At 35.5% G+C, this 12,877-nt stretch overlaps 1 protein-coding gene across 4 annotated transcripts in view; it reads left to right on the forward strand.

Moving 5' to 3' along the window:
- LOC136030234 (tetraspanin-33-like) overlaps window positions 1-12,877 on the forward strand; it is a 183,380-nt gene that overhangs the window by 150,734 nt on the left and 19,769 nt on the right. For all 4 annotated transcript variants that reach the window (XM_065709055.1, XM_065709054.1, XM_065709057.1 and 1 more), the window contains one exon: window positions 6,063-6,179. In XM_065709055.1, coding sequence (XP_065565127.1) covers window positions 6,063-6,179 — 117 coding nt within the window. The remainder of the gene's footprint in view (window positions 1-6,062; window positions 6,180-12,877) is intronic.

The following is a 12,877-nucleotide window of genomic DNA, read 5'->3' on the forward strand; positions in this document are numbered from 1 at the left end:
CGCTGCTTTATTTATAAAAGTTTCAATTTCAGTTGAATTTTTTGAAATGTTTCATGCTTATGCTCATAAATAAACTGAAAAACGTTTAGCTTAAAGCTGACTCACAAGTTTGATAAAGGATATGGTTTTCTTGACTCTGGTCATTTAAACGTCTGCCAAAAAGGGCTGTCGGAACAAAGCCAATCATGGTTGGAAGCTAGAGTTTTAATCTCCTATTTGTTCCGGAAAGATTGATCAGGTGGACAGCTTCACTTACCTTGGTAGTATTCTTAGTAAATATGGTGAGAGCAGTGAAGATGTTAAAAATTGTATAGCCAAAGCTAAGTGTGTTTTTTCACAGTTAAAAAAAATGGAAGAATTGAAAGACAAATCCGCAAACCACAGGGCTCATTTGACTGGGAATTAGAAATTATAGTGCCCTTTTTAATAAACCTAAAAGATTGAAGGGCAATAAACTCCCTCTTACGCCCATTTTTCGCCAAAGTCGTCTGATGAAAATTTTTAGATAGCCCTTTAGTTCAGCATAGTTGAAAGCTCCCAAAACTATGTTTTTGGAGATGACATGACCCCCACAGCCCTTATGGATAGGCCTTTAATTCAAAAAAATATTCCCATTGTTTACGTACAGTATTTTTCACTAGGAAGTATACAAACATTTCTCGTGGAGCGGTGGAATTTTGTGCTTGGGGTGGATATCCATGGGGATAATTTTCCGTGGAGAGAAAAATTTCCGGGAGTAAACTTTCCAGAGAGATTTTAGGCCGAAAGGATTTTACAGAATTCCTATACGGAATCTTTTTATTTGTCTTACTTTCTATTTGCCAACTCAATTTGCTAATGGAGGTGTTCTGGGGAGATTGCCCTGGTAAAATGTTCAGCGGGTTTGAATTTCCGGTAAAAAATTTCCACGGAAGGGAGTGTTTCCGGAGTAATTGAAAAACGATTTTATTTTTCAAACGAAAGTATGCTAATGAGAATCGTTCAGGCTAAATTGTCTTGAAAATATTTTACAGACAGGGGGGGGGATTTTCAGTGAGGAGGGAATTGACCGGAAGAAATTTAACCGTAGGGTTGTTCTTTACATAGGAGAAAATTTCCACGGATAACTTTCCCTTGAGGGGAGGGATTCCGAGAGAATTTTCGGATGGTTAGCCACATTTATCGGCATTAATTCAAAAACGATCAGAAATTAAATCGAAAAAAAAAAACAAATTTATTAAGCTGAAAGTACGGAGCAACGTTAAAGCTCAAAACGAACAAAAAAAGTATTCTGTACATGAAGGGGTTGTCCCCTTCTCAATACATTACTCTTCACGCCAAAGTTTGACTTTTTCCCCCAATTTGTTTAAGAACGACTCCTGAAACACAAGTGCCGTTTAATTAGACTAGGAAGCTTTTTTACAAGTGTTAAAAACAATAGCGTGAAGAGCAGGGTTTTGAGAGGGGCAATCCTCTCTATACACGGAATAATTTAGGTTTGTTTTGTGTTTTAATGTTGCTCCTTACTCTCAGTTGAAAAAACTTGTTTTTTCCATTTAATATCCATAAATGAAAGAGGTAAGATTTTTACCATAGAAATGAAACCTTTTGGCATTGCTTCAGGAGAGAGATAAAAGCAAGAATAGGCAAATATTTGCGCAAGGAGTTAACATTCAGTTTGGGGAGAGAAGAGAATCAAAATTTAACATATGCAAACATTTGCTTAAGGAGACTGGTTAAAAAAAAGTTTTGAAATTTATTATGATACTTGTCCACGTTTCATATTTAGAAATTCAATAAACCCAGTTGAGACTTTAATGATGAATTATTTAAGTTTTTCTTTTGGTCTCAAATTTTGTTTTCTTTATACTTTTGCCCAGTTTGTTTTTGAAAACCATTGTGCTTAAGAACTAACTTCTATTTAAATTTTTTTGATGGAGCGTTGATTGTAAATTATCAACGCATCAAAAGAAACCATAAGCAAACAAGTACAAATACTCTTGCATATTTAATCTGGATATTACCACGTAGCTGTCTATTATTCTTCCTTCGGGAGGTATTTAGGCCTATTCACAGTGAGACTTACTAGCTCTGAGGTTCAGTTAATGTTTATCTTTAGTAACAGTTGCGTCCAAATCCGTTCAAATAGTTCGTATTGACGTACTGTAAGTAAGGAGCGACCCGGCTTGCGACCAACCCCCTTCACAAATACCTCATATTTAACAATGAACAACTTGCATAAGTTACGGCCCTTGCTCCAGAGGCTGGTTGGATTTTTCAACCCTTGATTTCTAGTTAGTTGACGCTTGGACTATTTTTAACAAAATAACTGTCTCAAAATTGTGAACGGATCCATTTGTGAAATAATTGCGTGAAGTGAGGGGGCGGGGCTGGTTATTCTCCGATTATTTTTGACTCTTAAAAATGGCATTAGAACTTTATATTTCCAATTGAAATAACCCCCTCCAAAGTTCACACTTTCACCATCCTGATAAAAACCTTTTTGTTAACAAAAGGCAGCTAGCATAACTTAAAGCCCTTACCCCATAGGCGTTGGGGAATTATTAAATCTGGAACTATGCTTATTTGACCTTCGGAACATTTTGAACAATATGGCTTTCTCATAACTTTGATCGGAAGCATTTGGAGGGGAAAGACGAATGGGGTGGATGCTTTCCGATCACTATTGACTCTTAAAAAGGAAAATTAAACCTTCAGCTTCAAATTGATTGAGCCTCCTCCTCCTAAAAACCTTATATGCTAACAATGGGCAACTTGCATAGCTTACAGCTCTTGTCTTGGGGGCGGTGGGGAGTTTTGTCAACCCATGTGGCAGAGTTATATGGCCTCTGACCCATTTTGAAAAAATGGCTATCGCAAAATTCTTGATCCGATCGAAAAGAGGGTGTGGGGGGGGCTAGCTGCCCTAGAGTCACTTTTGACTCTCAAAAAAGCCACTAGAACTTCCGATTTCCAATCAAATGAACCCCCTACCAGGTTCATATGACCAGTCCTTCAATAAAAGCCTTAGATGTCCCCTAGGCACTGGAGGGTTGTGCGAACTCTAGAGGCATTTGTATATGATGTTTGGACTGTTTTCACCAAAATAGCCATCTCGAAGTTTCGATCGGATGCCTTTGGGGAAAAGAGGATGGGGAGAAAAGGATGTTTGTCTCCGATACTTTTGACTCTAAAAAGAGAACTGGAATCTTCAATCAAATGAGCTTCCTCCAAAGTATATACGACCTACGGCTAAAATTCCATGTTTAATTTTTCACCACGGACCTCATCAATATCATTGCAGTTGATTTCATTATATTTATTGCTAACACTAGATTGCATCTCGGATCTAATATTCGAGAACAATTTAGCAGACTTATTTACAATTTCAGTTGAATCCCCACAATTACATCCTTCCAAATTAGTGTCTGCCGTGGTCTCTTTTCCCTTACCACCCATGATCTCATTTAAAATATTCTACGTTTCTTTCATATTACCTTTACTTTCCTCCTAATTATTTCCATAATAATCAGACATTGTTTTTTTTTTTTTCTCACTGTATTCACCAGATTTCTTGGCTTTGTAAATTAAATAAAAGACTCGTCACTTTTGGGATTCAAATATGTTTCATAAAGCTGATTTCTTAATCCTATTTGTTCAATTTTCTTCTCTGTTATCCATTGTTTACGGGGAACAAACTTCTTTCATTTAAGAACTTTTACTGGATACATCCTTTCATAACTAGGGTGATTGACTTCCATCAGACAATCTAGGGCTTTAGTGGGGCGTTCTTTCTCTTCAAACAATTGACCCCAGTCTATTGCACTCACTTCCTCTGAAAACTTTAGGAGATTTTCGTTTTTCTTAAGCCGAAATTTTAGGTTTTTTTTTTTTACTTGTTTAACACTACAATAAATTGTAGCTCAGAGGGTAAGATGATCAGACCCAGGAAATATGATCACATCGGAAAAGCTTCGATCCAGATCAATTGAATGAACGAATACATTGTCAATAATCGTTTACTATTAAAAAATTACAGAAATCACCATTTTGACTAGATAGACCCAATAAATTAAAATTAAAATCTCCCATCACCATATGACTAACACCATTTGGGACTTTATCAAGGGGCTCATTAAATCCGTCAGTAAACTCATCCAAGTGAGCGCCAGGAGGCTTATACACCATACTAATTTAAAAAAAAAATAGGTTATTAAGTCCAATATCTACTCAAAAAATTTCCCCTTACCTTCTCTCCAAATACTAAGATTATCCCTTATATCACTCCTGATCCCTTCCTTCACCAAAAGTGCAATACCACCTAGGCCTAGTGAAGCACAAGTTTTGACATGTAGTTTTTACCCTTGAAGTAAATAAAGCGAAAGAGAAGATATTTACACACAAAAACATTTCGCATAGCCCAACGACATCAAACTGGGAAGAAAAATCACCTAGTAACTGGAGTATATCTGGGTAACTTGATGGCACATGGACATTCCAAGAACAAAAATACAAACATTGGTCATTCTCTATGACGAAAACTAATGTGGTGCACGCAGTTAAGCACTATTTTTTTAGGGAGGGAGGTTGGTTCTAGGGGAATCATCATCACGGGCGATTCCTCTAGATAAATAATCCTCAATGCTAAATTTTCCTTCTTCAGACCCGGCCATCTCTTACCGCCAAAAGAGAAAAAAAAAATACGCATAAAAGGAAGGACTAAACTCAAACGTGACTGAATCATAAATCTGACTGACTATCAGATCAGTAGCCTCTTCTAGTGACCTTGCGTCATTGAACTTTTCAGTCACTTTCTTTAGCAGATCACTTTTTGTCTTCTCCAGCTGGGCTTCAGTTGCAACTAATTGCTTGTAAATCGGGGCGATACTTGTAGAAACTGAGTTAGGCCCTAATACATCTCTTACTTTCAGGGCTAAAAAAGTCTTTGAAAGAGTTTGGTAAATTTCGGGGGTATTAGCAAGTTTCGCAAATGCTTTTTTGACAGTAGGCGTGGATGAATATGTCGTTTTAGGGTTGTATTCTTAAAGATTTGCATATATTAGCCTAAATTCATCGTGACTACCGTAGTAAAAGACCAGATAAGTGGGCTTTCCTTGCAAATCCTTTCCTACTTGCATAACTCTCATGAGCCATATGGGGCAGTTCTTGAATTTAGCGAACGTAGCATCAAACTGCATGAAACACTGCATAACTGATAGTATATCATTATGAGAAGTCGATAAGCAGAAACAAATCGGCTTATCTTTGGGTGAGGGCCGAGCATCACTAATGCATCCAAGTGGATTCCAATTGAACCTGTGTGAAGTCGGCCCAAAAGACTTTCCTGCATATCACTCAACAGTGCACGTTAACAAACTGGGCCTACAAAGTGCCCATTTAACAATAAAATAATTCTCCAACTTAAGAAACTAATCACACTCCCCTTAAAAATTGATCCGGTACAGAAAATATTCCGTCGATTCTATTCCAACGCTGTTTTTACCCTAGCACAGTGGTTCTCAATCTTATTTAGACAGTGTATCCCTTTTTACCCACAAAACATTTTAGGTACCCCGTCTCAATTACCGGTACTAAGTATACTATAGCTAAAATATAAATAAAATTTACAGTCCTAGAATTAAAGGGTTGTTTTTTCTTTTTGTTGGCCTGTCGCACACCCCCTTAAAAATCTTGCTTACCCCCAAGGGGTACACATACCACAGTTTGAGAACAACTACCCTAGCAAATGAACTGTCTGCTAGTTTGTAGTTAGTAATATATAATTCAGTTTTTAGTCTAGGCCTCTATCTCACACTCAAATTTGACAAATTTCAGGAGGGCTTAGATCGGAAAACTTTCAGATTCGGTGAATTTTTTTGGTCTGGATGGTGAAAAAAAACATATAGAATACAAATTGTTCAGTGTCAAGCCGTAGATTTGCTGAACTAAATGTGGTGGTTGGCACTTGAAACACTTTTAGAAGCCTAATTTTGGATCTAGATTCGATGCTGGAAGTTTATCTGATATAGGGCAATATTATTAAATTACTAAAAGTAGTATTTTTGTTTTCGTTGGTATTTTAGGATTCAGAAGCCAGAAAAAGAATATATACGACTGGTTGTATTCCTGCCATCACAACTTGGGCAACAATGAACTTGAATATTATTGGAGGAGTAGCCATAGGAGCCGCTGTTTTACAGGTAAGTTTCACCTATCTTGTTTTTTCTCCGTCAATTAGTTTATATATTATGCAACTATCAGTATAGTCCTTTTTCAAGCAATTATACATTATATATATATATATATATATATATATATATATATATATATATATATATATATATATATATATATATATATATATATATACATAGGTTTCTTTCAGTATGTATTCTTTACGTATTCAATTGCTCCCTTTTTATGGACTGTTTATGTGCCGCCATCGTTATATTTTGTAAAGTTGGATTGCTTTAAGAGACAAAAGTTACTGACGAAAATGTTTACTTGTAGTCTCAGATTTACGATTTACATTATATCTTCATTTCCCATTTCTTTCTGATTTATTCTGAAAGTTTGTGCTCTATATCTGGAAATGATACCTTGAGATCTTTGTTCGAGTTTATGCATGTTGAAAGATTAAAAGGGGAACTATCCAGTTTATTCTCTGGCTCTTAAAGGAATTATTACTTATGAGCAAATGTGATAGAAAACAGTAGAATTTTATAACTAAGTAAAACACTTAGAAAATTTTACAACAGTGAATAAAAACAATACGCTGTCATCGATGTTTTTCTGTTTCTTTTGCCTTATTGTTTTTTGCATAATACAATAGTGCAATACGAAAGGCTAGAAGAGTTAGAAAGAACTATAAAGTTTGAAAAAAATGAAAGGGGTTTGCATTGCAATTAAGCTAGAAAGAAAAGGAAGTCAGTGTGAAATATCGAAGATTGACCTTATTAACCTAATGTTAAATATTGACCCTGAAAATATCAAATCGTCAAAGCAATAATGCGGCTACCTAGAGCTAATTAGAACATGCAAACATCACTTACATAGCATACAATTAAGGACATAGTTCACATTTAAAATTTCAGGCTAAATTTTTCGTCCAACTAAACCCTTACTATTTGCTTAGAAACTTTAGCATTTGTTTATTTGATCTTTATTGATTGTTGCATGTATGAAGAATTAACTCACATCTTGCTAAAAAGAAGAAAGATTCTATTTATTTATAAATAATTTTTTTTTCATCCCGAAGTCTTTCCTCCCTAATAGGTTTGGCTAATAAACATTTTCAGGGTAAAAAGCTCCGGAATTCCTTTTTAAGGCTGAGTTTTATTAATTTTTGTAATATGGAGAAACAACGTGAAAACATAATTAAGAAAATAGTTATTTAAATTCTGGAAATTATAGCTGTGGGAAATGCCTTTCCAAAGTAGTGGTTGATTTATTTTTTCTTCTCCCGTTCGTTGAAGTATCATCATTATCGCTATGTTTAACTATTTTTGTTTTGCTACGGTAGCCAGTGTAGTCCTAGTTATACTGTAGAGACATTGTCTTAATTCACCGTTTTATATCCCATAGGATTTCCTTCCTAATATCATTTCTCTAAGCCTTGTTTCCTACGTATGGTTTTCTAAGTAAGTGAAAAAGAGTAATTGAAAGACTGTAGTCTTACCATAACTTAAATAGCGGGGGAGGGGGAATTCCCACACGAATTTCAGAGCCATGTATCTTGTATTTTGTTTTAACAGGGGGGGGGGACTCCGTTACTGGAAAGTAGTCCCTCTAATAAACTCCAACCTCAATTAAGATCCATTATGATCTTCCAGTAAAAAAAAAGAAGAAATTATTTATTATTTCCAAATCAAAATAAGGGTTGTATGTGCAAGGAACCCCAATATTTAATATAAGTTAATTTTAGCACGGGTAAAGTACGTGTTCATTGACATTTTGAACGGTTCTCACGTAGCAAAAAGCTCTGGAAAGACGTCAAAACGAATATTCCTCTCTCAATTTTTTGGTTGTTACGAAATCTCAATTTCTGTTTGAATGCACCATTTCCCTATCTTCTAGGACCATTATTTAGTTACAATTACCCCTGAAAAAATAAAAAAAAAAAAAAAAAAACAAATAAACACGCATCAGTGATCCTTCTTCTGACAAAAAGTGGAAAATATATAGGAGGCTAAAACTTCTGCAATAGGGTTTTCTGATCTCGTAAATCAGCTGGTTTTTTAGGACACTTTTAGGTGGTGTTTCCCCCCCCCCCTATTTGAAAAATCAGGCCAATTTTCTTATGCTCGCAACTTTTGTTGGGTAGCACTAAACTTCATGAATTTTATATATTTGGAATCAGCATAGTATGCTGATTCTTTTGATCTATCTATTGATATCAAATTCCGTTTTCTAAAGTTTTGATCTCTATTGAGCCAATTCGCTCCTTACTTACAGTTCCTTACCACGAAATGTTTGATGAACATGAGGGGGAGGGGTGGTAAACTAGAAAAACATAAATTGTCATTGAAAATCAAATTTGAAAGTGTGTTTTTCTATGAATTTTCCTAGGACAATTATTCTTTGAAATAGAGCTATGTTTGAAAAATGTATAGGGCGGGGGATAACTGACCGAAAACTAGAAGTAAATAAATGACAAAAACAAAAGGAAATTCAGGGGATTTTGTATAAAATCCGACGTGGGTCCAACCTAAATAGGAAAATTTGAATGCCAAAAAACAGCTAAGAAACGTATATCTATACGCAATTTATAGTAATCAAACAGTTCCTGGTAACGAACTGTAGTAAGGAGCGACCCGGCTCAATAGTAACCAAAACTCTATAAAACGGAATTTTGATACTAATAGTTACATCAAAAGAATCGCATTTTAATGCTGATTTTAAATATATAAGTTTCATCAAGTTTAGACTTACCTATCAAAAGTTACTAGCCTGAGAAAATCTGCCCTATTTTAGAAAATAGGGTGAAACACCCCCTAAAAGTCATAGAATCTTAATGAAAATCACACCATCAGATTCAGCGTATCAGAGAACCCTATTGTACAATTTCCAAGATCCTATCTACAAAAATGTGGAATTTTGTATTTTTTGGCAGAAGACAAATCACGGATGCGTGTTTATTTGTTTGTTCGTTTTTCTTTTTTTTTTCTTTTTCTTTTTCCCAGGGGTGATCGTATCGACCCAATGGTCCAAGAATTTTGCGAGAGGGCTCATTTGAACGGAAATGAAAAGTTCTAGTGCCGTTTTTAAGTGACCAAAAAATCGGAGGGCACCTAGGCCCCCTCCCACCCTCATTATTTTCCCAAAGTAGTCGGATCAAAATTCTGAGATAGCCATTTTATTCAGCATAGTCGAAAAACCTTATAACTATGTCTTTGGGGACAACTTACTCCCCTACAGTCCTCGTGGGAGGGGCTGCAAGTTGCAAATTTTGATCAGTGCTTATGCATATATTTATGGTTATTGGGAAATGTAGAGACGTTTTCAGGGGGATTTTTTTGGTTGGGAGGGGGGCTTGAGAAGAGGGGGCTATGTGGGGGAAATTTTCCATGGATGAATTTGTCATGGGGGAAGAAAATTTCTATAAAGGGGGGCGCAGCATTTTCTAGCATTATTTGAAAAAAAAAAAAACAATGAGAAAATAAATATGAAAAAGTTTTTTTTTTCAACTGGAAGTATGGAGTAGCATTAAAACTTAAAACGAACAGAAAATATTACGCATATAAGGGGTTCACCTCCTCCTAACACCTCACTCTTTACGCTAAAGGATTTTTAGTAATTTCAACTATTTATTCTACGGCCTTTGTGATTCAGGGGACAAAATTTAAGCTTTAATGCAAAGAGTTATTGACGAGGTATTGACGAGTGTTCGAACCTTCTCTTATTAAATAAAAAAAAAGTTTTTTTAACTGAAAGTAAGGAGCGACATTAAAACTTAAAACGAACAGAAATTACTTCGTATATGAAAGAGGCTGCTTCCTCATCAACGCCCCGCTCTTTACGCTAAAGTTTGACTCTGTCTCTCAATTCTTCTTTTTAAAACAGTAAAAAACTTTAGCGTAAAGAGCGGGGCGTTGATGAGGAAGCAGCCTCTTTCATATACGAAGTAATTTCTGTTCGTTTTAAGTTTTAATGTCGCTCCTTACTTTCAGTTAAAAAAACTTTTTTTTTTTTTATTTAATTTCTGAACGTTTTTGAATCAATGCATGTTTTGATTTTGGCTCTCCGCAGAGGAATGATTAAAACGAAATTTGCATTTTTTTTTTTTTTTTTGGCTAAATGGCTTTCTCATAATTTTGATCGAATGATTTTGAGAAAAAAGAGCGAGGGAGGAAGCCTAGTTGCCCTCCGATTTTTTGGTCAATTAAAAAGGCAACTAGAACTTTTAATTTTTTACGAATATTTTTATTAGTAAAAGATTTACGTACCTTATAATTTAGCTTACGTAAAGAACTTTTGTATTCTCATATTTTTATTACATATATAAGGGGGTTCGCCTCCTTGTCAGATCCTCGCTCTTTACACTAAAGCTTAAATTTTGTCCCAATTCATTAAGAATGACCCCAGAATCACAAAAGCCGTAGAATAAATAGTTGAAATTACTAAAAATACTTTAACGTAAAGAGCGAGGTATTAGGAGGAGGTGAGCCCCTAAAATGGGTAATAATTTCTGTTTGTTTTAAGTTTTAATGCTGTTCCTTACTTCCAGCTGAAAGAACTTTTTCATATTTATTTTTTCATTGTATTTTTAAATAATGCTAGTAAATCCTGCGCTCCCTTCATGGAGATTTTCTTCCCCCATGACAAATTATCGATGGAAAGTTCCCCCAGCATATCCCCCTCTTCTCAACCCCTCCCCCAACCAAAAAAATCCTCCTGAATACGCCTGTACACTTCCCAATAACCATTACTATATGTAAGCATTGGTCAAAGTTTGTAACTTGTTGCCCCTCCCATGGGGACTGTGGGGGAGTAAGTCGTCTCCAAAGACATAGTTATAAGGTTTTTCGACTACGCTGAATAAAATGGCTATCTCAGAATTTTGATCCGTTGACTTTGGTAAAATAATTAGCGTGGGAGGGGGCCTAGGTGCCCTCCAATTTTTTTGGTTACTTAAAAAGGGCACTAGAACTTTTCATTTCCATTAGAATGAGCCCTCTTGCAAGATTCTAGGACCACTGGGTCGATACGATCACCCCTGGGAAAAAAAAACAAAAAAAAAACAAAAAAACAAATAAACACGCATCCGTGATCTGCCTTCTGGCAAAAAATACAAAATTCCACATTTTTGTAGATAGGAGCTTGAAACTTCTACAGTAGGGTTCTCTGATACGCTGAATCTGATGGTGTGATTTTCGTTAAGATTCTATGACTTCTAGGGGGCGTTTCCCCCTATTTTCTAAAATAACGCAAATTTTCTCAGGCTCGTAACTTTTGATGGGTAAGACTAAACTTGATGAAACTTATATATTTGAAATCAGCATTAAAATGCGATTCTTTTGATGTAGGTATTGGTATCAAAATTCCATATTTTAGAGTTTTGGTTACTATTGAGCCGGGTCGCTCCTTACTACAGTTCGTTACCACGAACTGTTTGATACGTAATAAAAATATACGAACATAGAAGTTTGTTACGTAAGCTAATTCGTAAGTTACGTATATCTTTTACTAATGAAAACGTTCGTAAAAACTAAAAGTTCTTGTTGCCTTTTTAAGTACCCAAAAAATTGGAGAGCAACTGAAAATCATTCGATCAAAACTATGGGAAAGCCATTTCGCCAAATAAATAAATATGCAAATTTCGCTTTAATTATTCATCTGCGGAGAGTCGAAATCAAAATATGGATTAACTAAAAAACCTCCAGAAATTAAATTAAAAAAAACAAGTTTTTTTAACTGAAAGTAAGGAGCGACATGAAAACTTAAAACGAACAGAAATTACCCCGTATATGAAAGGGGTTGCTCCTTCTTCAACGCCCTGCTCTTTACGCTAAAGTTTTTACTGTTTTCAAAAAGTAGAGTTGAGAGAAAGAGTCAAACTTTAGCGTAAAGAGCAGGGCGTTGAAGAAGGAGCAGCCCCTTTCATATACGGGGTAATTTCTGTTCGTTTTAAATTTAATGTCGCTCCTTACTTTCAGTTAAAAAAACTTGTTTTTTTTATTTAATAACATACAGGAGCTGGCCTACCCATCCTATTCTTATTCTCTTTTGATAACTGCACATGTTTCTTAGAATGGACATTGGAAATTGTTTTTTTAAGTGATCGTGTATGTACCAATACTTGTAAATTGGTTGGTAGCTTTTCACTTTTTCAGTTCTCTGCTTGAGAATTCAAATGCTGGATTGTAATTAAACTTTTGGACAAAATTTGATTATTCAGTCAAAATTGTCGATGAACAGTAGGTTTGTTGAACAAGCTCTTTATGATAATTTTACTAAAGGAATTTGGGTGGACAGACGGGTATAATTGTTCCCGTGATGACATTTTGGCATGACGTGGTCTTCTACGTGGCTGAAGCTATCATAGGCTCCGCAATAGTGGCCTCTGATGTTTAAATACATTGTGTGCGTTGGCTTAAGTACATTTGGTATAGTAAAAGAGGAAAATTACCATTAAAAATCAGTGAAAACAAAGCTCCTGGTAGTACTTATTACCAACCATCCCACAAGGCCCATAATGCCCTGCCTGGCCTTTTCCCCCTCTGTGCCGGAAGAAACCTAAATACAATATTTATACAGGTTCAGTAATAAACCTTTGAAGATGCCCCCGACAGCCCTCAGGACAAAGGCTATAAGTTAAGCAATTCCTTCATTGTTTATATATAGTAAATGTTATTGAGAAAGGTATGCATGTTTGACCCTTACTTTCCAAAAGACGAAG

This window comes from Artemia franciscana, chromosome 8 (genome assembly GCF_032884065.1).
Source record: "Artemia franciscana chromosome 8, ASM3288406v1, whole genome shotgun sequence".
NCBI lineage: Eukaryota > Metazoa > Arthropoda > Branchiopoda > Anostraca > Artemiidae > Artemia > Artemia franciscana.